The sequence below is a fragment of the Panthera leo genome, chromosome B3, assembly GCF_018350215.1.
Source record: "Panthera leo isolate Ple1 chromosome B3, P.leo_Ple1_pat1.1, whole genome shotgun sequence".
Taxonomy (NCBI): domain Eukaryota; kingdom Metazoa; phylum Chordata; class Mammalia; order Carnivora; family Felidae; genus Panthera; species Panthera leo.
In genome coordinates this window covers 38,665,151-38,691,599 of record NC_056684.1, presented here as the reverse complement: position 1 = coordinate 38,691,599, position 26,449 = coordinate 38,665,151, and the positions used below count along the sequence as shown (strand labels likewise).

The 26,449-nt window shown below is 49.2% G+C and overlaps 3 protein-coding genes and 4 non-coding genes across 10 annotated transcripts in view; 1 reads left to right on the top strand and 6 right to left on the bottom strand.

Annotated features, from left to right (window-relative positions):
• Positions 1-14,409, top strand: part of MAP2K1 (mitogen-activated protein kinase kinase 1) — a 79,946-nt gene extending 65,537 nt beyond the window's left edge. Inside the window, exons 6-11 of the mRNA XM_042941652.1 lie at positions 6,194-6,318; positions 8,344-8,545; positions 9,852-9,916; positions 12,477-12,538; positions 12,888-12,933; positions 13,561-14,409. Coding sequence (XP_042797586.1) covers positions 6,194-6,318; positions 8,344-8,545; positions 9,852-9,916; positions 12,477-12,538; positions 12,888-12,933; positions 13,561-13,674 — 614 coding nt within the window. The 3' untranslated portion in view covers positions 13,675-14,409. The remainder of the gene's footprint in view (positions 1-6,193; positions 6,319-8,343; positions 8,546-9,851; positions 9,917-12,476; positions 12,539-12,887; positions 12,934-13,560) is intronic.
• On the bottom strand, positions 13,691-19,482 carry SNAPC5 (small nuclear RNA activating complex polypeptide 5). Of its 4 annotated transcripts, none has more exons than XM_042941655.1 (4): positions 19,337-19,482; positions 18,036-18,125; positions 16,680-16,808; positions 13,691-13,777 (listed from the first exon to the last, which is right to left on the bottom strand). In XM_042941655.1, exons 1-3 carry the CDS (start codon positions 19,424-19,426, stop codon positions 16,698-16,700), a joined length of 291 nt encoding a protein of 96 aa, XP_042797589.1. In that variant the 5' UTR covers positions 19,427-19,482; the 3' UTR covers positions 13,691-13,777; positions 16,680-16,697. The 4 variants fall into 4 exon arrangements, with proteins under 4 accessions (XP_042797589.1, XP_042797587.1, XP_042797588.1 ...); XM_042941653.1 differs by lacking the exon at positions 13,691-13,777 and adding an exon at positions 13,815-14,139; XM_042941654.1 differs by lacking the exon at positions 13,691-13,777 and adding an exon at positions 13,815-14,136.
• A 2,005-nt stretch (positions 19,483-21,487) lies between these two features.
• Positions 21,488-26,203, bottom strand: RPL4 (ribosomal protein L4). The gene is made up of 10 exons (XM_042941651.1): positions 26,130-26,203; positions 24,609-24,780; positions 24,316-24,422; positions 23,856-23,994; positions 23,299-23,423; positions 22,878-23,007; positions 22,447-22,603; positions 22,110-22,193; positions 21,884-22,004; positions 21,488-21,804 (listed from the first exon to the last, which is right to left on the bottom strand). Exons 1-10 carry the CDS (start codon positions 26,130-26,132, stop codon positions 21,577-21,579), a joined length of 1,266 nt encoding a protein of 421 aa, XP_042797585.1. The 5' UTR covers positions 26,133-26,203; the 3' UTR covers positions 21,488-21,576.
• LOC122223338 lies at positions 22,750-22,819 on the bottom strand. Its single transcript, XR_006204215.1, has one exon. It is a non-coding gene; the product is annotated as a small nucleolar RNA SNORD18 (small nucleolar RNA).
• On the bottom strand, positions 23,524-23,595 carry LOC122223337. Its single transcript, XR_006204214.1, has one exon. It is a non-coding gene; the product is annotated as a small nucleolar RNA SNORD18 (small nucleolar RNA).
• On the bottom strand, positions 24,060-24,158 carry LOC122223387. The gene has a single exon (XR_006204264.1). It is a non-coding gene; the product is annotated as a small nucleolar RNA SNORD16 (small nucleolar RNA).
• LOC122223340 lies at positions 24,496-24,566 on the bottom strand. Its single transcript, XR_006204217.1, has one exon. It is a non-coding gene; the product is annotated as a small nucleolar RNA SNORD18 (small nucleolar RNA).
• Positions 26,204-26,449: the final 246 nt, after the last annotated feature.

The following is a 26,449-nucleotide window of genomic DNA, read 5'->3' as shown; positions in this document are numbered from 1 at the left end:
TCATCTAGAGCCCAATTATCTAGGCTCTGGGTAATCTGTTGTAGCATCAAGTAGCCATTAGCTCCCTATGCAGTCTTGCCAGACGTCTCCCTGACTCTCAGCCTCCGTGTCTCCCATCTGTACACAGGAGCGTATAGCTTGCTTCTCATTGGTGCTCTGAGTGTTCGAGAAGACTCGGTATTTAAAAGGCCTGGCATAGTAAGGCCTCGGTGACCCCGAGCTCGTGTGGTGTCTTCCCGGGTCGGCTGGGCTCCCCTGCCCCCCCACCCCAACCTTGTCTTTCAGCTGTGTCCGTTCTCCACAGGTGGGGGCTAGGCAGCTAGGGGAGAAAGCTGTGCTTCTGGGGAAGGTTGGGTGGGAAAAAGAGCTTAGGGTTCATGGCTAATTGAAGTGTTTGGCATTTTCTCTGAATGTTAATATCTTTGCTATTTAATTAGCTCCCTGAGGTCATGGATGAGTTAACCCGGAGGTGGCTCTGTGGAGACTGTTATTTGACCTACCAGGGTCAGCCACCTTTCCCTTCTGACTCTTCACCTTTAAGAAGGGTTATTAAGGATCTACTGGGGTTGCTAAGAAGAGGTCCTTTGAGGCCTGAAGTCACCATTTAAAAATCTCACTTGTCTTTGTCTCTTTAACCTTTAACTCACTATCCAAAGTCATCCCACTTTGGGTTTAGCCTTTGTCACAGATGAGCCAGAGTCTGGTTTGCTTGCTGCTCTGGGGCCCTCATTTCTTTTCTTCTTGTTTCTCTTGTGCCTCTGCTTCCCTCCCCTGCTCCCCTGCCCTTCTGTTCCTTCGTGCCCATTTTCTTCCATCTTGTCCCCCCCCCGCCCCACCCCATAGTGAATGCAACTTCCTGTAAGATGTTCTGCCAAACAAAATGAGGTTATAGTACCCTTTGGGAGGCTGACACCTCGCTTCCTCTGCCTGAGAGGGACCTTGCCCCACTCGTCAGCCTAGCACGGAGCCTGGCCGATTGGAAGAATTCAGAATATCTGTGCACAGTGCCCTGACCATCTCTCTGTCTTTGCCGTTAGCATCATACACATGCACACATGTTCTTGTATTTTATGTTCTGTCTCCCCTAGTGGTGATGGCCTTCAGGACAGGGAGAGGAACTGTGTTCTTTTTACTCATAGCTCAGTTGTAACTGTTCATAGAATAAACAAATGACCCACTGAATTATTTAATCCAAACCTCTTGTTTTAGAGTGGTAGGAAACACTGAGAAATTAAGTTGAAATCATGCACTCTTGGGGGAAAAAAATCAAAAGGCTTTGAACACTGGTTATTTCTGGGGCAGAAAATATGAGAGAAGAAAATATTTCTTCCACTTAGTTTTTGCATAAAATCCCCTTATTTGTTTTTGAAGAAAGAGGGCTTACCCACCCTCACTGTTGCGGGGGGCTGAGCAGAATGGGGGTAACAAACCTTAGCCTCTCATCTGTTTCCTGAAGAAGCTCGTCAGCCTGGGGGCCTCATGGGTGCTGGATGCTTCCTCAAGAAGGCAGCCTGGCCCACCAGGTCCTGGGTCTCCCCGCAGCCTTGCCTTCTTGATATTGGAGGGTGAGAAAGGGAACCCAAGGCCTGGAGAAGGCCGTGAGTAGAGAGGGCCTGGGCCCCTGATTTGAACAGCGGTCGAGGTTGCTGCTAGGAAGGATGTGAGAAGAAGCCCGATGAAATCTCCCCGGTTTCAGCCCTCCCAGGAACAGGGCGGTTTCCCAAGTGGCAGAGGGGACCCAGAAGAACTTGCGCCTCGAAATCGCCGTGAGGGTGAGTGGGAAAGAAGCATGTTTCACATGCAGAGGCCAGCACAGAGTGGCAGGCCTGAGCCTGGGCAGGGGGACATGGGGCTGTGTCACAGCGCAAAGCTGGGTAGAGGTGAGGCGGGAGCAGTGGCGGGTTTGGAAAGCCAGGCTGAGAGACCTGCACCTGACTGCGAGGCTCGGTGCAGGGGCTGTCCCACCGGAGGAGCACCGCTTGCTCTGCAGGACCAAGTGAGGACGCAGATGCTGGGGGCAGGGGCAGAGGAGGGAGGGCAGTAATCGTGGAGACCAAAGAGGGGGTGCTGCCAGTTGGAGGAAACCGTCTCTCTGGCCTTGTCTGACGCGTACCTCTTTCGCCCCCAGAGGAGAGCCCCATTTGGCCGGGGCTGCCAAGGAGAGGCACGTCCCGGCGTGGTGGCTCAGCCACGTGTTTTGGACTTGAGTGATGGAGAGTGATTTGCAGGTCTGCAAGCTGCTTCGTGTCCCACCTCCCGGGTCCCCGGGAGGGGCTGTGTGCCGTGCGTGTGGCCCCTCAGGGTTTCCCTCCGCTCCTCTGACTCCATCCCCCATGGTCTCTGCAGCCTCCCAGCCGGTGTTGTTCCCTGGCGTGGGGGAAGCCAGAGCTGACAGCCAGGGATTGGGGAGAGTGGTGTTACATAAGTTCGGAGGAAAAGAGGCTTGCTTGCCATGTGAATGGAAATCAGATCCAAGTGGTTACAGAGGCCGTGCAGCCACTCCTCAGCAGCCTGGAGAGAAGCAGAGCGAGGGAGGAAGCCAGCAGAGGAAGGAAAACCCGGGTGGCCGGGGCGGGGGGTGGGGGCGCTCTCTGTTGGGGAGGGCGGAAGCAGAGCTCTGGTGCCGTAGGCTGCTCATCTTGCAGGGCGGCCTGGGGAAGAATCCTCTGTCCCTGTGGTGTGGCGTGCCGTGTAAATGCCCACACTGCATTAGGTTGGTCCTGGTCGCCACCTGGCAGGGTCACAAGAGCTCTGATTGTCATCACTGCATCGCTGACAGGTGGCCGGTGCTAGAGAAGCAGGGGGATTGGCTCAAGGCTCCTGTTGGAGTGGGCGGCAGGGCGGGGATTTGAACACAGGTCTCTTGAGTCATGGCCGCCCTTTTGCTTGAAAATTGGGCCTAACCTGCCTTGGGCACATTTGGGAGGTGAGGGAGCCCTGGCTTGGTGGCCCAGGTACCGGGGTGAAGGGCTGGGGCATTTAGTGGCAAGTGTGAGGAGAGGCTCCTGTTGGAGGGCCTCCTGCGCGTTCTCCCCATGGCACCCCCAGGAGTGCTATTTCCTCGCAGCCCTCCCCAGCTCTGGCTGGCCGCTCAGCGTCCCTGCCGTACCCCCACACTAACCTCTGGGGTCAGGCATCTGTCCTCTGTTCGAGGAGGGCCACAATCCTGTGTAAGTGAGGACCAGAGGCTCCTTGGCTGGCAGTGTTTGTCAGAGCCTGCCCTAATACTAGGTGTGGGCAAGAAACAGAAGAAAAGTTAGTCCCTGTGCTTGAAGTCGTTCCCCAGGAGGATGTATGACTCCACCCGGGTCATTGCTCAAGGGTCATTCCTGCACAGAGGTGCCCACCCCCCCACCCCCCCGCCAAGGTGTGTGTTCTTACCTGGTTTTATCATTTTTATTCTCTTCATGGCACTTGAGACCACCTGACGTTGTGCATTTGTCGGGTTTTGTCTGTGCTCACACTACAACGTAAGCTTCATGACAGTAGGAGCTCGATCGGTTCTCTCGCCGTTGTCTCCCCGTGTCTGCATGGGCCCTGGCACAGCGTAGGGCTCGGCGAACATAAGTGGGTGGGTGGAACAGAGTTGCGTCATATGGCGGTGGGCTGGGCGGGAAGAGGACAAGCTAGGTGTCAGAGAAGGTCCGAGTTCTGGGTCCAGCTTCACCCAGTTTTTGCAGTGTGACCTTGGACAAGTTCCTAGACCGTTTTGGGCCTTCAGCTGAAGGGGAGGAACCAGACTCCCTCTAAGGCTACTTCTGATGCCTGCATTCTAGAGGTCTGTATGTGGGAGACACAAGGAGCGTGACAAAGAGTTTGGAAAGATCTCGTGTCCTGTGCCATGATGAAGGCTAGGTCTTGGGAAGACACACCAGTGGCTCGGAGTGTTTGCGTATGTACCCGGTGAGTTCAGAGCCGGTCATTCACGAGTATTTAGGAGCACCTACTGTGTGCCAGTTACTGTCCTGGCTTGGGGGTTACGGTGGTGGGGCAGGCAGCCAGCAGCCCTCCCCTGGTGGAGCTGGTGATGGGTACAGAGAAGCTTGAGCTGGCTGAACACAGTTTATGACCTGACCCAGCCTTGGAAATGTGGGGGGGTGGGGGGCAAGGGAAGGACTTACTGGGATGCGAGAGGGTGAGTTTTTTTTTTCACTTTACCCTTGGAAAGATACTTATATAGACTGTTCGAGTCTGTTTAAGGATAAATACAGGCATATATCATCTTATTATGCTTTGCAGGTGCTGCATTGTTTACATATTGACAGTTTGTGTCAGTCCTGCGTCAAGCAAGACTGTGCCATTTTCCAACAGCATTTGTGCACTTTATATCTCTGGGTCATGTTTGGTAGTTCTTAAATTGCTCAAATTTTCATTATTTGTTATGGTGATCTGTGATTATGACCAGCTAAAATGGTTAGCGGTTTTATTTTTTTTTTAATTTTTTTTTTTTCCAACGTTTTTTATTTATTTTTGGGACAGAGAGAGACAGAGCATGAACGGGGGAGGGGCAGAGAGAGAGGGAGACACACAGAATTGGAAATAGGCTCCAGGCTCCGAGCCATCAGCCCAGAGCCTGACGCGGGGCTCGAACTCACAGACCGCGAGATCGTGACCTGGCTGAAGTCGGAAGCTTAACCGACTGCGCCACCCAGGCGCCCCGGTTAGCGGTTTTAAAAAAAAAAAGATGTTTATTTTATTTTGAGAGAGAGGGCATGAGTAGGGGAAAGACAGAGAAAGAGAGGGACTCCCAAGCAGGTTCTGCACTGCAGAGCCTGATGTGGGGCTCGAACTCACAAGCCACGAGATCGTGACCTGAGCCACAATCAAGAGTTGGACACCTAATAACCGACTGAGCCACCCAGGCGCCCACAGTTAGCATTTTTTAGCAATAAAGTATTTTTAAATTCAGGTGTGTACATCATTTTTTTAGACATGATGCTGTATATTTAACAGACTATAGCCTAATGTAAACATAACTTTTGTATGTACCTGGAAAGCAAAACATTCATTCGACTCTCTTCATTGCGATATTCACTTTATTGCAGAGGCAGAGAGCCAAAGCTGCCACATCTCCGAGGTGTGCACGTAAATGCATTCATCTGAGGGTACCGAGGGAAAAAATAATAAAGTGGGAATAGTAGTTCTAATAGGTTTGAATTATGGGGACTTGGTTTGTTCCTCTAATTCTCCAGGTGCTCTATATGGTGTCTCTGTTACTTCGTCAGAGATCGATTGCCTGTCCCGGTTTATGTTTTTGCCCCGGGGTATGGACTGCTCTTGATGGGTCTCATTGTTGATGTTGTGCCCACAAAACCCTGGCCTGGGGACTTTTACCAAGTTCCAGCGTCGTTTTCCCACCTGTAAGTGAGAACACTTGACCCCGCTCTGCCCACTCTGTAGGGCAGTTGTTTGAATCAGGGAAGGTGGCGGAAGAAGAACATTGGGAAGTTTACCTCCCTCTGCAAAGGGAAGGGTCAGTGGACTAGTAGTGATGTGGCAGCTGGGTGGGAAGTGGGTAGGGCCCGAGTGCGGGGAAGGGGTTGGGGCTGGTTCCGTGGCACTGCCCTGACTGGACCCCACAGGGCAGCGAGGGACTGTCCTTGACTGACAGCTGGCTGCAGCTGTGGAGGCTGTTTGGGAAATGACGTCACTGAAAATGATTAAGTCAGCTTCCAACCCCTGCCACAGCTGTGTGCTTGGTATCTAGGTCAAATAGAGGAATTCCTGTCCCCATCCCATCTCTAGTCTTTGGTCTGAGCCTCAGCAGGCAAATAGGTCTTATTATTTGTTTTTTTTCTTCCTGCCTTATGATCCAACCACAGATACTGTATCTTGCCAAGAAGGGTGATTGAAACAACAAACTTGGAAATCTTGATTATTCCTGATAATGGAGTCTTTCCTGTGGGTCATGTGTTTAGGTCTGGATTCTCAAAGAGTGAAAATCCACTGACTTTCTGTCCTACTTGTACAACAGGTTGTTATTTCCTCTCCTGACAGTCTTTTCTCGAACCCTGAACTAGGGGGAATGAGGGACCTTGGTGTCCAGTGTTTGCGAGCCAAGGGCTGGTTTAGTGATGGCAGCCGTCGTTGGACTCACGGTTGGGGCTGGTCTGTCTATAGAGTGCTGACCCTCCTCCCTCTCCCTGATCTACCTGTGTCAACTCCCTCCTTTTCTTTGTTCCCTCCCCTGCAGATGTCAAGCCTTCCAACATCCTAGTGAACTCCCGTGGGGAGATCAAGCTCTGTGACTTTGGGGTCAGCGGGCAGCTCATCGACTCCATGGCCAACTCCTTCGTGGGCACAAGGTCCTACATGTCGGTATGAGCAGTGGGTTCCATTTCTCACACGTCTTGCATGGTCAGGGATAGGAGCCAAGTGGGTGGCTTCCCCTGTAGAGCCAGAACCTGTCCTGGGTGGTAGAGGTGGGGGAGAAAGAATGAAGGATGAGGCATCATGGTCCCTCCCCAAGGAGGTGGCAGCCATGTTCTCTTCTCTCCCCGATGCCATGAGCTCCGGGAGGACAAGAATAGGGCCATAGGTGTCTCAGTTGTCCCTAGGGTCTGGCTCGGGGCCTGGCATGTGGTAGGTGCCCAGGGAGCGCTTGGTGAGTAAATGGCTAGTGTGCTCCAGAGAACGGTTCAGAAAGGGGGGAGTGTGACACTGGGTGAGTGCTGGCGTGGGGCAGATAGAGGAGTGTTAGGGTGAGTGGGGATCTGCACGGAGGGGGCAGTGAGTGTAGGCATGGGTTAATCGGAGGGGCAGGCACAGAGGCTGGGGCATCCCGGCACATCGTGTTTTCTGTGTTCTCGTCTGTCTGGTGGCCCTGTGAAAGTGAAGATATCGCTCCCATTTGAGAGATGAGGAAATCCAGATGCAGAGCCTGGACCGAAAGCCAGGTCTCCTCGCCAGTTAGTCCTCACTCAGTCTAAGAACTGAGCAGCTAGCATTCTGGACCACTCAACTGCCAACCGCAAAGTTCGAAATCAGTCAACACACTGCGGGACCTATTGATCCAGGGTTAGTGGTTTGGGTCTTTGTGGTTACATGGTCAGTTCCAAAATAGTCCAGTATTCGAGTTAGTGAAAAAATCCCTTGGGAGACATTAATGATGTCTAAAAAAAAGTATAATTGTCAGAATAAAGATTTTTTGTAGAGTTCTTGAAATATATGTGCTATTTCAATTAACACTGAATAAAAATAATGCTTTGTATAGCACCGTATATTTTTTTCCTGACTCTTCCGACTCAACCCATACTTGGGTAGCATTTTGCAGCATCGAACGTACATTTTCGTTTGGTTTGACCTTCTTGGTAACCCTAGTAAGGAGAGCAGGTATTTTGTTATGTCGTTATGGATGTTAACATTGGGTTCATCAGCTCCACTTTATAGATGAGGGAACTGAGGCTCAGGATCACACAGTTCACAAGTTGCAGAGTTGGAGCGTGAACTCGAGTCTCCTGACCCCAGATCCTTTGCCTTTTCTCCCGCTCCATGTTGTTCAGGAACAGTCAGTGAGTCAGTGGTGGAGCTGGTCTTAGAGCTCAGCTCTCCTGACTCTCAAGGCTGGTGTTTTGTTTTTGTTTTTGTTTTTTTAATGTTTATTATTTTGAGGGAAAGACAGGATGTGAGTGGGGGAGGGGCAGAGAGCTAGAGGGAGACACAGAAGCCCAAGCAGGCTCCAGGCTCTGAGCTCTTGGCACAGGGCCTGATGCAGGGCTCGAACCCATGAGCCGCGAGATCGTGACCTCAGCTGAAGCTGGATGCTTAACTGACTGAGCCACCCAGGCGCTCCTCAAGGCCGGTGTTCTTTCTACCCTGTGCACACTTCATTCGTGACCCATGTTCCAGAAGCCTCATGTTTCAGATGAAGGTGACAAGATGAACCTCGCAGCTGGGCTTTGGACAAGCTGTGCTGCACATGCAAGACAGTGACCAGACTGGGCAAAGCTGGAGCCCCAGCTGAAGTGGCAGCGAGGGTCCAGCCAGGCCAGGGGCTGTTAGCTGAGGGCAGGTTACGGGGAGATGGCAGTGAGGAGGTGTGGGTCAGAGCCACAGGAACCACCGAGGGTTTGAACGCAGTAGCTGGGGGTGGGTCAGAAACCAAGTGAAAGCAGTTAGTGGAAGTTCCAAAGAAGACAAGACGCATCAGCAGATTTAGGGCCGGGGCCAGGACCGGGACACGGACCGAGCAGGACAGGCCACTCCCTGTGGTGCAGGCAAGCCTCAGAGGGGCAGGGAGTCCTGAGATCTCCCTGGAGCCTCCGTGGAGACTCGCCTGTCCCTCTTCTGTGTGGGCCTGGATGAGCTCACAGGTGATCATAACTGTGTCCACTTCTCCTGCAGCCAGAAAGACTCCAGGGGACTCATTACTCCGTGCAGTCGGACATCTGGAGCATGGGGCTATCTCTGGTTGAGATGGCAGTCGGGAGGTATCCCATCCCTCCTCCCGATGCCAAGGAGCTGGAGCTGATGTTTGGGTGCCAAGTGGAGGGAGATGCGGCTGAGACGCCACCCAGGCCGAGGACCCCTGGAAGGCCCCTCAGCTGTGAGTGGCCCCAGCTTGGACTGCCCTTGCTGCTGTGGTTTCTGGGGGGCTGATTCTCCGAACACTCTCCCAAGACTGATTGCCTGTCTCTGGATGCCAGGCTGGGGGAAGGGGGGAGAAGCAGAGTAGGGGTCTCCAGGTGGGTGTTAAATTGTTTCCGTGGACAGCTTGCCACGCTTTGTTGAGTGCCTACTGTGTTCCCGGCACTGCATTTAGTACTTTTATATGCGTTACCTAATTTTTAAAAATCCTGACTGGTTTTTAGGTAGATTTTCTTTGAGATAAAGTTCACATAACATAAAATGCACATTTTAAAGTGGACGGTTCAGTGGTTTTTAGTATATTCTCCCATGTTGTGTAATCATCACCACTGTGTAATTGCAGAATATTTCTGTCACCCCAAAAAGAAACCTCACCTCCGTGAGCAATCACTCCCAACTCCTCCCACCCCCACCCCCTGGCAACCACTCATCTACTTTCTGTCTCCATGGATTTGTCCAGTATTGTCTAATTTTAATAGCAATCATGTGTGAGCACTGTTATACTCTCTTAAATGTGAGGAAACCGAGGCACCAAGTGCCTGACTTGTCGAGACTACATATGTCATTGTCCACGCCTGAGTCCTAGGTGCCGAGTGCTGTGCCGCACCGCTTGCCTCTCTGATCACGAATACTGGGAAGTAAACCTGGTGCTGGGAAGGTGCTGGCCGAGCCACCATCTTCTGATGTAATTCCTGCCGGGACATTGCTTTGTGACCAGGAAGGCCTGTCCCTGAGGCCCTCATGGAAGAGGGTGTATGTGAAGGGAGAAGCAGAGGGCAGGGGTCGCTGATGGTGGGTCCCGGGAGGGGCTCGTGGCTGTGGCCCCTGAGGCTGGCTGGGGACTCTGGAGTTTAGTAAAAGGAAGAAACCCAAGTTCAGGGAGAATGAACAGTTAAGTCCTCAAGCTCCTGAGTTATCGCCTCATTTGCTCCTCTCTCAGTACAAGGAAGGGAAGAAGGGCGAACATAGTGACCCATCTCCCCTTCACCAAACTCCAAACTAAGCTCAGCAGCCCATGGATTTGCCTGAGGTCGCAAACCTTGCAGGTGGCAGAGCCCAGACTCCTACCCGGCTGGCCGACTCTGTGGCCTTTGCTGTCCCCTCTGTCCTCGGCCTTATCTGAGGCTCGTGTCTCTGCTTGTTGTCCACCACCCTGTTCTGGTCCCCAGGACCCATGCCCCCGGTCCCTAGCCTCAGACTGGCAAATAACCTCCTGTCTGTTTTTCTGAGAAGCATTTTCTTTTTTCTTGTTATAAAATCTGTAGCATATGGAATGGACAGCCGACCTCCCATGGCAATTTTTGAGTTGTTGGATTACATAGTCAACGAGGTAAGTACCGCGCAGCTTCCTTGACCTCGTATCTGCTTCTATTAAGAAAAGACTCCGTTGATTTGGGAAGCCTGTGCGTTGTTCCCACAGTGGGGCTGCTTGTAGGGCATCACGCTCTTGGAACTGAGCGGCTGGTTTAGAGGCCGCGGGTGCCCCTTTCCCAGGGAGCATATTTGGGTAGCTCTGAGTTTCTCGTCCTTTCTCAGATTCAGGAGCCTCCAGTGTGGCCATTACACTCCTTCATTCACCACGTATTTCTTGTGCACTTACTGTGGGCTACGTGTGCACTGTGGGGTGGTGCTACGCACGAGGTGGGGGGGCCACAGACGGGAAAACAAAAGTCCCTCGTCGTGAAGACCATTAGGTTATTAATATGGGAGGCAAGGCAAGTCCACACATACCTGCAAATTAGGGTTTCCGATTGTTAAGTGCCATTAAAAGCAATAGATGTAAAAAAATGACAATGTAGAAACAGGTATGGAAAATATTCCCTGTAAATTGTGTGGAAAACATTACAAAGTAGTGTGTGTACTGTGATCAGTTCTTTAACAAATCTGTATGCATATACGTACATACAAAATCTGAAAAGCAGTAGGAAATGGTGGTTCTCTCTGGATGGTGGAAATTTCTTTTGGCTTATTGCTGCTGGCTGGCTTTAATGCAGAGAACACACATTATTTGTGTAACGCACCTATACCAGTATGTCTAAATGAAAAAAGGATCAAGGAAGGGAGAGACTGCCCAGCATTCATCAAATCCTGGCTTGAGGGGGCGGGGAGCGGTGGCACAGAGGGGCTGGGGGAGGGCTCCCAGAGGAGCGGGGCTTTGCTGCGGCAGGATTTCCAGAGGTAAGGCCATCACCCCCGGCCTCAGGTGTGGCGTGGGGAGTGGAGGAGGGGCGAGGTCTGTTAGCTTGGGGAGGCAGCTGGAGGCCCCACTCAGCTGGGGAACACGGTAAGAGGCATGGCTCTGTTCTCTTCAAGAGACTAGCGGGGTAACTTTTCATACTTCCTTACTGCTCTCTAAAACCAGACCCCAAAAGGCTCAAAATGGTCCCCGTGTCCATTACGAGCCAAACAGGGAAAATCCTGCTTCACCCCATTAGTTATGAAATCCCTAGGGAGGTTCACTTGCCCGTCCTTGCTGTCTGCACAGCTTTATGCTAAGCAATGAGACATGGGACGAAGCGCAGCATGTGATCTCGGCTGCTTACGGACTCAAGGAAGGCACAGCGCCTTGCATTTGTGGTAGTGCGGAGAGCCCTCCTCTGTTGCTGGGACCTGAGCTGGGTGGTGCTGGGTGGGAACCGCAGGGAAGAGAGAGCCTGAGTAAATCAGCAGCCGCCGGTCTGGTCTCCTAGTGTGCCCGCTGCCAGCCTCTGGCGGCCCGGCTGGTTTCATCCTCCTCTTCATACAGGTAAGGAAACTCAGGCTCCGAGATGAAAAGTAGCTAAGTTCCTTCCCCCCTAGTGTACTTCCTTACCACCCACTCCTCCCAGCTCCCCTCCCTACCCTCCCAGGAGGCTGGGCCGCTAGGTCAGGTGTGGGCACCTCACAGCCCCTCTTTTGCCCGGCCCCCATCCTACTTGGGACTCTGGAGGCCAGGCAGTCCGTCCCTTCTTTGAATGTTCCCTTCATCCCCCTCAGCAGCAGCGACCATCTGCAGGGTGGGCCTGAGAGCTGGGTTTTTAGTCCCTGGCCCCCAGATCAGTCTCATTTGCCTGGTGTCGTGGTAAGTCCTTCAGGGCAAGAGGGTGAGGCAAGGCTTTGTTGGTAGTGTGTTTAATTGTCAGTCTCTGATCACCTGTTGGTCGGGGCTACACATCAAGGCAGTGACATCTGGGCACTGTGGGAGTCCACTCACAGGGAGGCTAACACTCTGCCCCGGCACAGGTCACAGGAGGGTGGGTCCCATTTCCTGGGTCTGCGTGGAACACGCGAGCCAGGTGCTCCAGGAGCCCTGTCCTGTGTCGCCCTGCGTGACCTCCACTGCGTGCCCTGGGAACACGAGAGCTGTTGCCAGTATCCTAGCATCGATGCCCGCAAACAGCCTCCTTCCTGAAGTGTGCAGGGAACATTCTTCCAGACCCAGCCCTCTCAGCTGATGTTATATTAATCTTTCTCTGCTGCTTCTTCGGGGTATAGCGGAAAAGGTATATACATTTTACGATTCAGCCTTCTGTGTCTTCCACGGGTGCTGTCTGGGCTGGGTTATGCCTGGTGGTTAGCACACCCCCCCAGCTCCTAGTTCCAGGACACACTGCAGGGTTTACAGTAGGATCAGCTAGAAGGGGTCCCAGAGAGAACGAGGTCCTCCTCACGTCACAGAAGGATAAACTAAGAGAGAAAAACTGATTTGTCACTGGCTCCAATTCCAGCTGTGGCTTGAGACAGTGGTTCCACCTGGGTGGCCCAGCAAGCAGCCACTGGCTTCTAACCCTGGTCTTCCCTTGGTTGGTTAAGGGCAGCACTGTCCTGAGGCCTGGGAGAGAGGGGGTTTGTGGGGAATATGGCTGGAGAAGGAAGCCAGGCATTTCTTAGGTCTTAACCTGTATTTACAGCCTCCTCCAAAGCTGCCCAGTGGAGTATTCAGTCTGGAATTTCAAGATTTTGTGAATAAATGGTAAGTCAGCTCCTCGCTCTCTGGAGATATGCTGGTTTTGTCGGCCTCCCCACCTGGTCTTGGGGAACGGAACTTTGCCCTTTCCCCCACGCCTCCAGAATGCTAGGACTTCAGTCACTGGGCTGACCACAGCACTGGGTAAAAGCTGCCCCTCACCTGCCCTACAGGGATTGGCACATTGCCTTCTGATCTCAGGTTAATTCAGCACTTATGAACCTGCAGGCATGCCACAGTGCTAGAACGGGAAGGTGAATACAGGGTGTGGGGAGGATGGGCATGTAAACGTGAAGTAACTTGAGTTGGAGCCAGTGCCAGGAAATCTCTCTGACATTATCTTTCTTTCTTTCAGCCTCATAAAAAACCCAGCAGAGAGAGCAGATCTGAAACAACTCATGGTAAGTCCATTTATTTCCAATTTGTACACGACCCGCTTATTCATTTGTTCTCGGTCGGTCATCCGTCCAGTCCTCCTACAGCCCATTCCCCGCTGCCTTGACCAGTATGGTCCCATTGACCCCGGGGCTGCAGGATCCCAAACAAAAGGCTCCCGTGTCCACCCGTGAGCGTAAAGGACGAGCCGAGGGAAGGAGCGGGCCAGCCCACTCCTTCGTGGGGACGGGGCCTTTTCCACCACTGACGGGCTCACCTTGTGTTCAGTATCCTCCGCAGCCCCTCAGAAGAGTGGGGCAGTAATACCGGAGAACATCTGAACTTGCAGAGCCCATGCAGTATCACACACACTCCGAAGTCCACCCGTTCATTATTTTGTTGCTTCACCCTGTGGGGCGCTGAGGGCAGAGCTACTACCCCCAGTTCGCAGTGGAAGAGCGCAGGCCCAGGGAAGTGAGCAGCTGAGGCCTCCTGGCAGAGAGTGGGCTCTCGGGGCGGGGCGGCAGCCGGCCCCCTTCCTGGCCCCCTACTGCCGCCCAATGGCAGGCAGGCTCCGGGATTGCAAGACTGGTCCCAAGTCTAGACTCGGGACTCTTGAACTTTCTTTTTACTCTCTGTTTCCTCGCACACAGGTTCATGCCTTTATCAAGAGATCTGATGGTGAGGAAGTGGATTTTGCAGGTTGGCTCTGCTCCACCATCGGCCTTAACCAGCCCAGTACACCGACCCACGCGGCCGGCGTCTAAGTATCTGGGAAGCAGCAACGAGCGAGTCCCCTGCCCAGTGGTGTGCCATTGTCGCTTTCAGGCCTCTTTGCCATGCCTGTCTCCGTTCAGACGTGCATTTCGCCTACGACAAAGGATGAAGAACACAGCATGTGCCAAAATTCTATTTGTGTCTTTTTTAACATTACTGTCATTTATTCTGTTATTTCCCTAAGTGGATTGGCTTTGTGCTTGGGGCTATTTTTGTGTATGTTGATCCAAACATGCGCAGCGTTCAGTTCCAGTGAAACCTTGGTGACTGTGGGTAGTCATTCTTACTGAAAATTGCACTGCTCTTCCCCCACCGTGACTGGCTAGCTGCCTGTAGTTTTGGGATTCCTTTGACACTTGGTGGTACTGCATTCTTGCCGGGCGCACCTTCCTTCTGTTGGGGTAGGAGCCTTGTAAGATCCTTCACAGGCACTGCATGTGAAGCATGCTTTGCTGCTATGAAAAAGAACATCAGAAAGTATAGATCTTGTTATTTTATTATATTTTTGCTTTTGGTGTAGAATGAAGCAATTTCTGTCAAAATCTAGCCAGAGCCCTTCACTGCCACGATAGCTGGGGCTTCACCAGTCTGTCTACTGTGATGATTTGTAGACTTCTGGTTGTATTTCTATATTTATTTTAAGATATATTATGTGGGATATTTAGTGGTATGTGTCTCTTTAAGTTTGAATTAGTGTTTCTAAAATGATGGTTACTTTGAATGTTACAAATGGATCAAGGCATTAAAATGTATGAGATTTATCTTTCCCCAAATCCAAGTACCGATGCTATTGTAAACAACAGTGTGTATAGTGCCTAAGAATTGTATGAAAATCCTTTTAACCATTTCAACCCAGATGTTTAACAAATCTAATCTCTTATTCTAATAAATATACTATCAAGTTAAAAGGATGAAAAAACAGGTCTACTTTTGTGGTAGGATTTGAGAAATCAAATGGTGTCGTCAAGCCTTCCCGTGAGGGCAAAGGGTAAAGACAAGGAGGAGGCTGCAAGGCAGAAATGCCACACTGGGGACGAGTCCAGTGCTCTGGACCAATGGGCCTTCCTGTAATTCCAAGTTGGACGTTGTCCAAGTCTTCTCAGCCATCAAACACTTAGGTGTGAGCCTTCCAACTACCCTTCCGTGCACCTGGGAGCAACAGATCCCCTCTCTTCCTGCCGTTTCTACCCAGGGAAAAGCAGGCAGGGTGGGGTCAGGGGGTAACCGGCCTGCTCACGGGAGCACGCTGCTCTTGGCCGTGCCCAGCTGGTGTGGGAGCCTCTACCCAGGACACCCAGCCCCGTGCTGTTTGGCTCCACTGAGCAATGGTTTCCTCTCTTCATTCCACTTTCCTGGAGGGGAATGGGCCTGCGCTGCCTTCGTCCTGCCTGTGAGGTAGCAGTGAAGTCACAGAAAACAAACTGACCACCGATGCCTTTTTTTGACCAGTGACTTTCAGAACTTGAGGTTCGTGTGGTGACGCCTGGTCAGCACCTCTTCCCCCGTTTTCTTCCAGAGGGCAGGTTACAGAAAACCAATAAATACGTATTTAAAAACACAAGGCCTATTTTGTTTTCAAACTAAAAACAACGTGGTTCAATCTCCCGAGTAGGTAGTTCCACTCTAGATGGACAGGAGCTTAGAATACAGCCAGGGTTTAAAAAACTGCTTCGTGTTACGTATACTGCCTAGGCCGGTCCAGCATTTTTTCTCGCTGTAAGGCTAACATCTGTTCTGAGTGTCCTAAATTCTCTATTCTATACAAAAGTGTTACATTTTTGGGACTCCAAGGGTTTTTCCCTAGTAGTTTTTACCAGGAATGATCTTGTTTTCAAGAATAGTGTTCCCTGCATCGGTCTTGCTGTTTTGAGTTCCCCATGTCCAATTCCTTCCTTAGACTCCCTCTCGCTGAGACACCAACAGTAGCTAGAGTTTTTCACGATGCCTCACGAGCACCCCATAACCCCATGCCAGAGTGCTGGAGCGGGTGCGCACCCTGTCATTTTACACGCGGGAAACTGAGAGCTGCCAAGAGTTAAATAAGGCAAGTGCCCAGTTAGTGGTAGAGCTAGAATTCAGAGCCAACTTTTCTAGCTCTCGAAAACCCACACTCATAAATTAGATTCCCCAAACGTAAAGTTTGGTTGCTTTTGTTGCAAAACAATTTTCACACTGTGTTTTCCAAGAAATACGCTCATTTAAACTTTTGGCTATTTCCTGTAAGAGTAGCTGAAAATCACTGGAATGAAATGTTGATTAATACATACACCCATCCATGTTCTTTGCTGGAGCAGTTACAGCAGAAGTTCTGCTTGAGGAGGTTCTGTATGTTTGGTTTGGCTTTTCTATTGCTTGGGCAGGGTAAGTTACTTTAATAAAATTCAGGACTTAACTGTATTTCACTGAAAAAGGGGCAGTATACAAATTTTAGCAACTGTTATTTTGTAACAGTCATTATTACAAAAGCCTAATCTCCCAAGCATGTTGTCGGCAGCGTGCTGTGATGTCACCCGAGAGGTGGCAGCAGCCTGTGTTCCCAAGTGGCTCTCTGTACTCCTCACTTGTCATCTTTCTCCCCTAGACTGTGGCCTTGCTGCTCACAATGGTTCAATGGCATGCAGATGGCCTTTAATTGGCTTTCTTAAAAGAGGCATTGTTGACTGGAAAGGCTGGCTTGTATTTAAACTCTGCCCTTTTGGCAAATGCCAGACTTTCTCAATAGCACTGGAGAGGAAGCGTTCTGTTTCGAGCATAATTACTGAATCTGACCAGAATACAGACGCAGCACCGCCCACAATGCTCATGGCTAAGATACCACATCTGTGCTTTTCCAGGTCACTGAAACGTCAGTTATGGATGGAACTCTGTTTAGAACTACACATCATCCTAAAGTTCTTGCTTCCTTTTAAAGCGGGCCAGAGGGCCCACTTTGAAAGAATATTTGTTTGAGGAGACAAAGTTCCTGAGATGTAGGAACTTAATTCATAGGACAAACCTTGGCTCTTTCCCGCCTTCAAGAATCTGATTCCTCCTCCTCCTCCTCCTCCGGCACATGGCTCCTTGTGCTCAACTCCAGTGCAGTTTGGTTGATTGATGCTTCATTGTCTACGTGTACCAACATCTGCTTTAGGCAAGGACATTATGGATTAGTAGGAAAGACATGGTCACCAAACCAGCAAATTCTGAAATGTGTTTTAAAATCAAATCTCGGGGCGCCTGGGTGGCTCAGTCTGGTAAGTGTCCGACTTTGGTACAGGTCATGGTCTCGCGGTTCGTGAGGTCGAGCCCTGTGCTGGACTCTGCTGACAGCTCAGAGCCTGGAGCCTGCTTTGGATGCTGTGTCTCCCTCTCTCTCTGCCCCTCCCCCACTTGTGCTCTTTCTCTAATGTTTAATTTAAACATTACATTTTTTTTAAATTGCAACCGCACATTCATCCCCAATATTTAATCACCAGGAGGTAAGGCCACTTCCTATTCCGATCCTCCTACCCTCTATTGCCACAATGGGAGGGAGTAAACCCCCTAGTATTTGATAGAATGTTACCTGATTTACAAACATGGTTCATGCCTAAAAATTATGCTGGCCTAGATGTGCTGCTCTCATATGGTTTTACATGGTTTGACACGCATCTGGGAGAAAAAAATGCTCAAATATGGTGTATTTAGAAAGAAGAAAATTGCACTGTTTTACCTAAGGGCATTGGTAAGAGAAGGATACGATGAGGACTGGAACCCACTTTTTAGCACTATGTTTTTGTTTTTTTTTTAACATTTATTTTTGAGACAGAGAGAGACAGAGCATGAACGGGGGAGGGGCAGAGAGAGAAGGAGACAAAATCGGAAGCAGGCTCCAGGCTCTGGGCCATCAGCCCAGAGCCCGACGCGGGGCTCGAACTCACGGACCGCGAGATTGTGACCTGGGCTGAAGTCGGACGCTCAACCGACTGAGCCACCCAGGCGCCCCTAGCACTATGTTTTGTAGTCAAAGCTACACTCTTGTTCTCACATCCCAGGCTTACTTATAAAGCAGCATAAGTTTTGACATATGCCTGCAAAGATCTCCAATTCTCCCTCGGCTCACTGGAGTAACTAGAGGGGACGGATAACTAGGATGCTGCAGGCAATATAACGACACATGAATAATAAAGAGTACCTAGCTGCTAGAGAGGCAGGCTGTTCCTTGCCTAACAAGAGTCTTATGTAGTAGCCAGCGTATTAAATCAGAATAACTTAATTCCCTGAGTTCTTTGGGCTTGATCATGTAATTTACAAAAACTTTTGGCCTCCAAGCAGCCTGAGAGCAGGATGGACTTTGCATTCTTTCCCCAGGCCCACACTTGATTAAACTTACATCATGTGGCTGTTCAGATGCAGGCTGAGAAGGGAGCACTTCATCCCCTCTTCTAGAACTAATCATTGATTGGAGGGCTAGTTCTTCAACCTAGAAAAGAGGAGTCGAGGACACTCTGCTTGCTGTTTCACCGGGCTACTGACCTGGGTAAAATTTACGGATCACACTGTCAAAGGCTCAAAGGCTGGCATACTGAGAAGTGAAAACAGTGCAGCTCTGTGCAGCTCTAGAGCAAAAGATGGGGCCCTTAATATTTCCCCACATTTTAGCAAAGGAGCCCAAAACCCTCCAGCCCCTTGCCCCCTGGGGTGTACAGGTGTTTTCAGTTGAGCCAAGACTTTCATTCCCCTAGGTACAGCAGATCTGGGTAGAAAACACAAGTGTGCTACACTAAAAACAAAGCCAGATGTCTTCTGATTCCACAGGGGGCCAATTCGCTAGCCTGTAGCTTTCTACCCAGGATTGAGAAAGGGAAGGCAGGAAGGATGGGAAGTGGAAGTGTTTCCTGGAGCATAAAGGAACCTAGGCTTAGAGGTCATCATCCTCATACACAACACCCACCTACTGGATACTTGTATAGGTACTAGTGATAGGAGAACATAAATGAGCACTGGCCAGCAACCGTCCGGAGGAAAAGCGTATTATTTTAATGTCACAGGTGTACAATGCTTTTCAGTTCACAAAAGGCTTTCATAACCCGCATCTCGTCTGGACGTAAAGATCCTGAAAAAGGGTGCAAAGCAGCGCTTATCAGGATCAATCTCACTGGGGCTAACGAGGATGGATTGGTGGGAAATGTGGGAAATGGCCCTGGTGCGCCTAAATCTCGTCCAGGCTGTGGAGTCACTAATAGCTGCCAGAAGAAAAGCTACTGGGAACTCTGGGACAAGTCTCTTCTCTCCGGGCCTCGCTCTCTTTCTTTGCACAACGGATCCACTCATCTCTTCTAGCTTAACGATACCAGCGCTGTTTCGAGCGTCAACAGAAACTAGTAAATGGTGGCTAGCACAGCTGTAGGGGGTCGGGGGGAAGGGGTCCGGGGGCAGGGAGAACCTAGGCGAGCCTTAGGGAGGTCTCACTTCCTCAGCGCGTGTGCGGTCCACCTGCGTTTACGGGTGCGGCGGTGGTCTTGCCGCACGTACAGATCTCTGGGCCTCAGCGTAGACCCGCAGGACCTAGATTCTAAGAGGAGTGGGCCTCCAACCTCAGTCCCGCCCCCCGGGTACTTGTCAACCAAAGTGGGCGCCGCCCACGCCTGGGGTTCGCGGGGCGGCCCGGCTCGAGGGGCGTCGCGGGGTCACCTTGAGCCGGTTCAGCTGGTCGTGCAGGGCCGCCTTCAACCGGAGCAGCGTCTCCTCCTCCTTGCGCAGCTCCTGGAGCCGGCTCAGCATGGCGACTCCTCCCGCCGGCCGACAGGCCCGGCGCCCGGTAATGACGTCAGCGACCTCGTTCCCGGAAACCAAACAGCAGGCTGGGCGGGGCTGGCAGCACGCGGGCAGCGACGCTTCCGGCCCGTCTCTGGACGCTCGCTGGCTCCTCGGCGGGAGCGTGCTTTTCCTAGGAGAGACCCCTTTTGTCTTTCCTTTTATTATATATATATTAATATTTATTTATTCTGAGATAGCGACAGCGAGCAAGCAAGGTAGAGGCAGAGAGAGAAAAGAACCCCAGGCAGGCTCCGTGTGGGGCTGGAACCCACAAACTGAGTTGACGACCGGAGTTGAAACCAAGAGACGCTCAACCGACTTGAGCCACCCAGGCGTCCCCCTGCATCGCACTTTCAATGTGCTGCAGCAAGTGGCTATTTTAGCGCCACAAGACCTGCAGACGCATTTGAGGGCAGAGACCAAAACCACAGTATCTAGCACACAGGTGCACAAGCCCTGTTATTTTTGCAGGCAAGGATTCCTCCTCATGTGAAAGTGGTTCCTAGGAGGGTGTGCAAATTGGAACAGGAAGATAGAGCAGGGCTATCATTCTGTTGGGACGTGGTGCCTTTGTATGCTAAGGGCTAGATTGCCCTGAATCTGCCAAGTGGAAGATCCATCACCTTGATGTGGATTTTTAAGTAGGTTGCCAATGGAAACAAACCTGTTGCAAACAAGATCCCGACAGGAGACAAAAATAGGACAATTTAACTCTTAAGGTGGGAAGTCATGCTGGGACAGAACAGGGTAGGAAAACAACCAACGTTCTTTGGCGCAGACTTCTCTGCGGTTTTTTTTTTTTTTTTTTTTTTTTTTTTTAAGAGCAGAGCATGTGAGCAGGAAAGGGGCAGAGTTAAAACGCTAAGCAGGGTGCAAGCTCGGCGTGGAACACAACACAGGGCTTCATTCCGCGACCCTGGGATCATGACCGCAGCTTGAAACAAGCCAGATGCTCTGGGTTTAAGGATGGGACTTTGGGGGCGCCTGGGTGGCTCAGTCGGTTGAGCGCCGACTTCGGCTCAGGTCACGATCTTGCGGTCGGTGAGTTCCAGCCCCGCATCGGGCCCCTGTGCTGACAGCTCAGAGCCCGGAGCCTGTTTCGGATTCTTTGTCTCCCTCTCTCTGACCCTCCCCCATTCATGCTCTGTCTCTGTCTCAAAAATAAATAAACGTTAAAAAAATAAAAATAAAAAAAAAAGGATGGGACTTTGGCTCTGGCCATGAACTCATGCTTCAGGAGTTGGGAGCACCACACAAGGTTCTGCATTGACAGTGCAGAACCTGCGTGTTTGTTTTTTTTACTTATTTTTGATAGAGACCGAGCACAAGTGCGGAGGGGCACAGAGACACAGAATCTGAAGCAGGCTCCAGGTTCTGAGCTGTCAGCACAGACCCCGATGTAGGGCGCGAACCCACAAACCGCAAAACCATAACCTGAGTGCAAGTCAGACGCTTAACCAACTGAGCCACCCAGGCGCCCCTCTATTAAAGTCAGTTTCAACTAAGCCACCCAGGTGCTCCTCTGTTCATCCCTTAGTAAAACTGCAAGTATCAAGTAGTTCTGAGAAACGCTTTGAACACCTTCATAACATAGGTCAATTTATTGGGGGTAGCATCTCCTGCAATAACTATACTCTAACGCAGCAGGTTCTAACAGGAACCTCTGGAAGAACCATCAATTTCTTAACGCAGTACCCCTAAATGTATATATATTCTGCCCTCTTGTGGTACTGCAAAAGCCAAACCTTTATGGAATTTTACCTATTTTTGAAGGTGTAGTTTTTTTTTTGAGGAAGGATTGCTAAATCCTAATAGCTTCATATCTGAGACCAGTCTTTTAGCTATCTGCTTGTTATCTACAAACTGGATTTATGCAGCGTTGTTTCCATTCACCTGCATGGATTTACAATGCAAAGTCCATTTTATACCAGACCCCCCCCCCCAAAAAAAAAAAGGAAGCAAAAGACAGGAATTATGGGCAACAAAATAAAATTCTAACCAAGATTCACAAACACATCCAACAAGTCAGGTTTCTCACGGTCTTTGATTAGGCCTTTATTCATAATTAGCTGTCCAAAATGATTTAACTTTTATGGAATAAACAAATCTAAGTTTTATGCAGGTTTCTTTTCTTCCGTGGTGGGTTTCTTCTCTGCAGGCTTCTTCTCAGCTACTGGTTTCTTGGTCGCTGCAGGCTTTTTTCCTGCCAAGGGTTTTTTCTGCTTCTTAACACCGACAGCCTTCTTTCCTTTCTTCCCTACCACAGGCTTCTTGCCTGGAACACCCTTCTCCTCGGATTTGGCTTCTAAGGCTGCTGCGGCCTTATCCATCCGGAGTTTGTGCTGCAACAAATTAAGAAAACCTAAGAACCAAACCTTTCTAAAAAGTTAACATATCAGCAAAAACCAAATTATCACTTACATTCTTGGCCTGGCGAAGAATGGTGTTCCGGCGCATTGTCTTTGCATACGGGTTCAGCTTCAACATGATTCTCAGGTTTTTCAGTGGATTCTTCTTGAGGACTCTGCGATGAATCTTCTTGCTGTAGAATAGACGTTACAATATTAAGAACTTCATTCACATTATTCATGTTTCTCAAATAACGAATGGTAAGAGATTGGAATGAGACGAAGTATCACAAGTTTACCGTGGTGCTCGGAGGGCTCTCTGAATCTCAGGGCTCTTCAAGATTCTGCTAAGGTCTGTATTAAGCATCTTATGCATGGGAAGGCTGAAAAAAAAAAATGCTGGCAATAAGATGCTCAATTCCCAATTCTCACCGACAATCGAAGCTCTCCTGAGTTAATTTCAACTACACTTATCAACTTCTCAGAGTATCTCACCATTTTGGCATATCCTATCTGTACATGAGGGCGCATGGCAAAACCACATTCATTATTCACAAAACATGCAAACCAATAGCAAATATAAGTATGCGCAGCATCAACACCTGTGTTTGATACATGAAGGCCAACAATACTCACTTGTAGTTACTCTTGAGGGAGGCAGCCTTACGCCAAGTGCCATACAGATCATCCAACTTGCGGAAAGCACTTTCAGTCCAGATGCAGAAACGTCCCACATGCCCACCAGGAGCAAGTTTCAAAATGTTCAGTTTGCTTACATTAAGCAAAGTAATTCCTTTTAAAGGAAAAAGAAAATTAGGGAGCCTGTATCTCAACACAAAAACACAAATCTCCTGTACTACTTTTGTGCTATGTAAGGTACCTGAGATCTATGTTACTAATCAGGCAGTTCCAACTTTCACTGGCGTACTCATTCAGCTGAGAATCAGAAGTTCCACCAAATCATGTGTTTCAGAAACACGGACCATACAGTGGAATCTCATCATAGTAAAAGCTGAGTAAACTTGCATAGTACGGACAAGCAAAACATGCATAAGCAGTACAATTACCGGGGATGTTTCTGAAGGCCTTGATGATACCATTGTCCTCATTATAGATGATGCAGGGTCCCCTGCGCTGGATACGACGACGGTTTCTCATTTTGCCCTTGCCAGCTCTCATTCGTTGAGAGGCATAGACCTAAAAAGCGAGAACATTTATTACTCTCATTAAAATATGACCTTAGTAATTCATCTTCAAACGTGATTTCAAGTAATTAGTCTCCACTGTAAAGAAAGGAGCCACAATGAATTGCCCAACATTCACACGCAACCGTAAATGCCAGGCAAGATTCAAACCTAAGTTTTATAAGGTTTTAGAGTCCTCGTTCTCATAGCCCCTCAAGTTACACTGTCCTCCAATCATCTTTTGAAATTTAAAATCTGATGAAGTTAAGGACCACCAAACGGGAAATTTGTTCATTAAACCTACCTTTTTGATATCATTCCAGGCTTTAAGTTTCTTAAGAAGCAAAACAGCCTCCTTGGTCTTCTTGTAGCCTTCAACTTTATCTTCAACCACCAAAGGAAGTTCCGGAACTTCCTCAATACGATGACCTGACAGAGTCAATTAACAAAAGCCTAGTTACCCCGAACCTTTTGAAAAATTGAGAAACATTTCATATAATCCACAAAAGCAAAATGGAACACAATGTGCCAAATCAGAATATCCACAAATATCATGTGTTTCAGAAACACGGACCAATTAAGTGGAATCTCATCATTTTGACAGTTACATAGTAGAGAACGTGATGAACTGAGTGGAAAAGTTTGCCAATATATGAAATCCCTGTATTTCTATTAGTTTCCCAGTTACATAGTCTTCACATGACTTACTATCGACCTAAGTGGTCAGAACTATTATTTAGAAGAGAGAAATCTAGTCAGGCTCTCTGGGATGAACAGAATTGACACAGATCATTAGCATGATTGAAATGGTGGGGGGGGGAGGGTACTTTGTACCAGTCCTGTAAAACAAAATCTACAAACCTTTAGACATGACCAGTGCTGGTAAGGCTGAGGCAGCCAGGGCAGAGCAGATGGCATATCGCTTCTGTGTTGTGTTCACTCTGCGGTGCCAACGGCGCCAGGTTTTGGTTGGTGCGAACATGCGGCCCCCACGACACATCTATTTTCCCAGTTAAGAATCTCATTTCTCAAAATTTTGGCAATTAAAAAAAAAAGATCACGTCTTGCTCAGTAAAAATTTTCGTCACCCTTCTGAACCAGCTTACTGACAGCAGGCAACTGTCGCCGAGAACAGAGTAAGACGCAAATTACGACATCATTGCAAGCAAAATTTCCTAATGCCAAGCCCCTGTCTGCCTAGAACAACATTTAACCTGGACACTATCAGTATGTTTGAAATATTTTCAACTATGTACAAGCCAGGTTCAATTTGATAAATTCCCGAAGAGCTGACCCATCTACATAGTGGAACAAAGGATACATTTCCAAAAGCACCCTGGCCAGAACGGTGAGTTCCACCACCTCGAACTCTGGGAATTCGAGCCACGGCTCTGCCAGTACCCCAAGACTCAGCACTGGTTTGATGACCTGAAATTAGGAAGAAATACAAGTTTTAGCTACCCAATCATACTAATATAGGACTATTATGCATGGTAACAACAGCATCAGAACATCCAGGAAAATCATGTGCTTCAGAAACACGGACCAATGGAGTGTTATTTCATCACTGCTGTTAAGCAGGTCTTAAAACATCAATCCTCGAAAAATCCATACCTGCTAATTCACTGACAGCATATGGCTGTCTATTGTTTTTGCGCAAGTTGGTGTGAACAAAGTTCACGATATCTGGTCGAATGGGAGCCTTGAATACAGCAGGCAGGGTAACATTTTTGCCAGATGACTCCCCCTTTTCGGAGTACACGGATATCAATGGACGAGCACACGCCTGGGAAAAAGGAAAAGATACTCACATTGACAAAGCCAAAGGCACTATGGTCACACATCAACAATACCATTAAAACCTCAATTACAGGAGACTGGAGTTTGGGGAGGTAGACAACACTCAGAGCTGAAACAGAGGCTATTACCAACACATTACGTTTATTAATTTCAAAACATTCTTACACTGTAACATTTAGAATCTCAAGTTCAAGCACAAAATTGATCATTAACTTTTCAAACCAGGCCTTACACGGCAAAAACGATTCAAGGCATACTGTGAGATTCGAAAATGCTATTTAATACTACCATCTAGATAAACTCTTCAACCCCAAATGTCAGCGTATCTTGTCTCCTACAGTTCTCCTTCCAATTTCTGCCCTTGGCCCCCTTCATCTCAAACACATATCACACAACTTACCAGTACAAATACTGGCCATGTTTCTTTTTGCTCAACCTTCTCCAAAGGCTTACACCTGAAAGCAAAACTAAATTTCTGAGGATAGCCTACAGAATCTGTTGGATTTCATCTCCCACACTTTTCCAGATGCTACTGTCTGTACCTACACCCAGGGGCATACTCCTTCTCCCTCAGAGGTAAGTCTTCATCTTAAAAACAATCTGCATGCTTCCTCACCCTCCTTCAGATCACCTTCTCTGAAATTTCTCTTATTACTTTAAAGCCCAACTACTGCCTCGTCTTCCATTCCCCATGTCCACAACACTACCATCGAACATTCTAGTGCTATTTTGTCCAAATTATCATCCAAGCATCACAAGTATAGGGTCTTTTTTTTTCCACTGAACTACACCTGGCTAAAAAATTCACAGATTTAGAGAACACCAAATAGAGCAACTTTTAAGTTATGGAGATGACGAAGTTTTTGTAGAGGCACGTGTTAAGATGAACACATAGGAGTATTCAGAAAAATGTGGCTATGCGGGTCTTTAATAAAATCTGCCTCGGCAAAAATGACAATGTTCCTTCCTGAACGACACCTGAAAATACAAAGCCCAAAACTGATTATGGCCCCGATTCAGTCTCAGGCCCCAAGAGCTTCCCTATTTTCGGTAGAACTCACGCCTTCTACGATGCAAGGAAACTAGAATCCCAAAGATTCCTCCGCACCTGAGAGCGACCGTGTCGCCCATTGCTGGGACGCCCACGTTGCCTCTAAAATGGCTGCCGTAAATTAGCCGCACTACCCAGCTCCAACCCCCAAACACATGATGCCTCTGATCTCATCCACTTTATCCTCGCTTTCTCCCCTACAGCTCTTGGGTCCTAAACCCCTAATACATTTCTGCCGGGACCCGAGCGCAAAAAAGCCTTCGCCAGAAAAGACCTCCACTCACCATCGCGGGGAGAGGAGAGGGCCACGCTCCTCTCAACCCGGCGGCTCCTATAGGAAAAGGAAATGCCTAGCACTTCCGCTCTATTTGTAGCGTTCAACTCGTCCGCCAACCTTCCCCGCCTCAGAACCAATCCAGAAACATAAAGTATCTCTCTACCACTCTATAAAAATAACAAATAGCGTATTATTTTTTCACATGCATCAAATTATGGTATCTACCCACCTTCAAAGCCAATATCGCTTAGAAATAAGGGACTCCTTTCCGCGGAATAATCCATAAAGAGGCGTGGCAACTCTCGCGAGACGAAGTGTCTTTCCCCC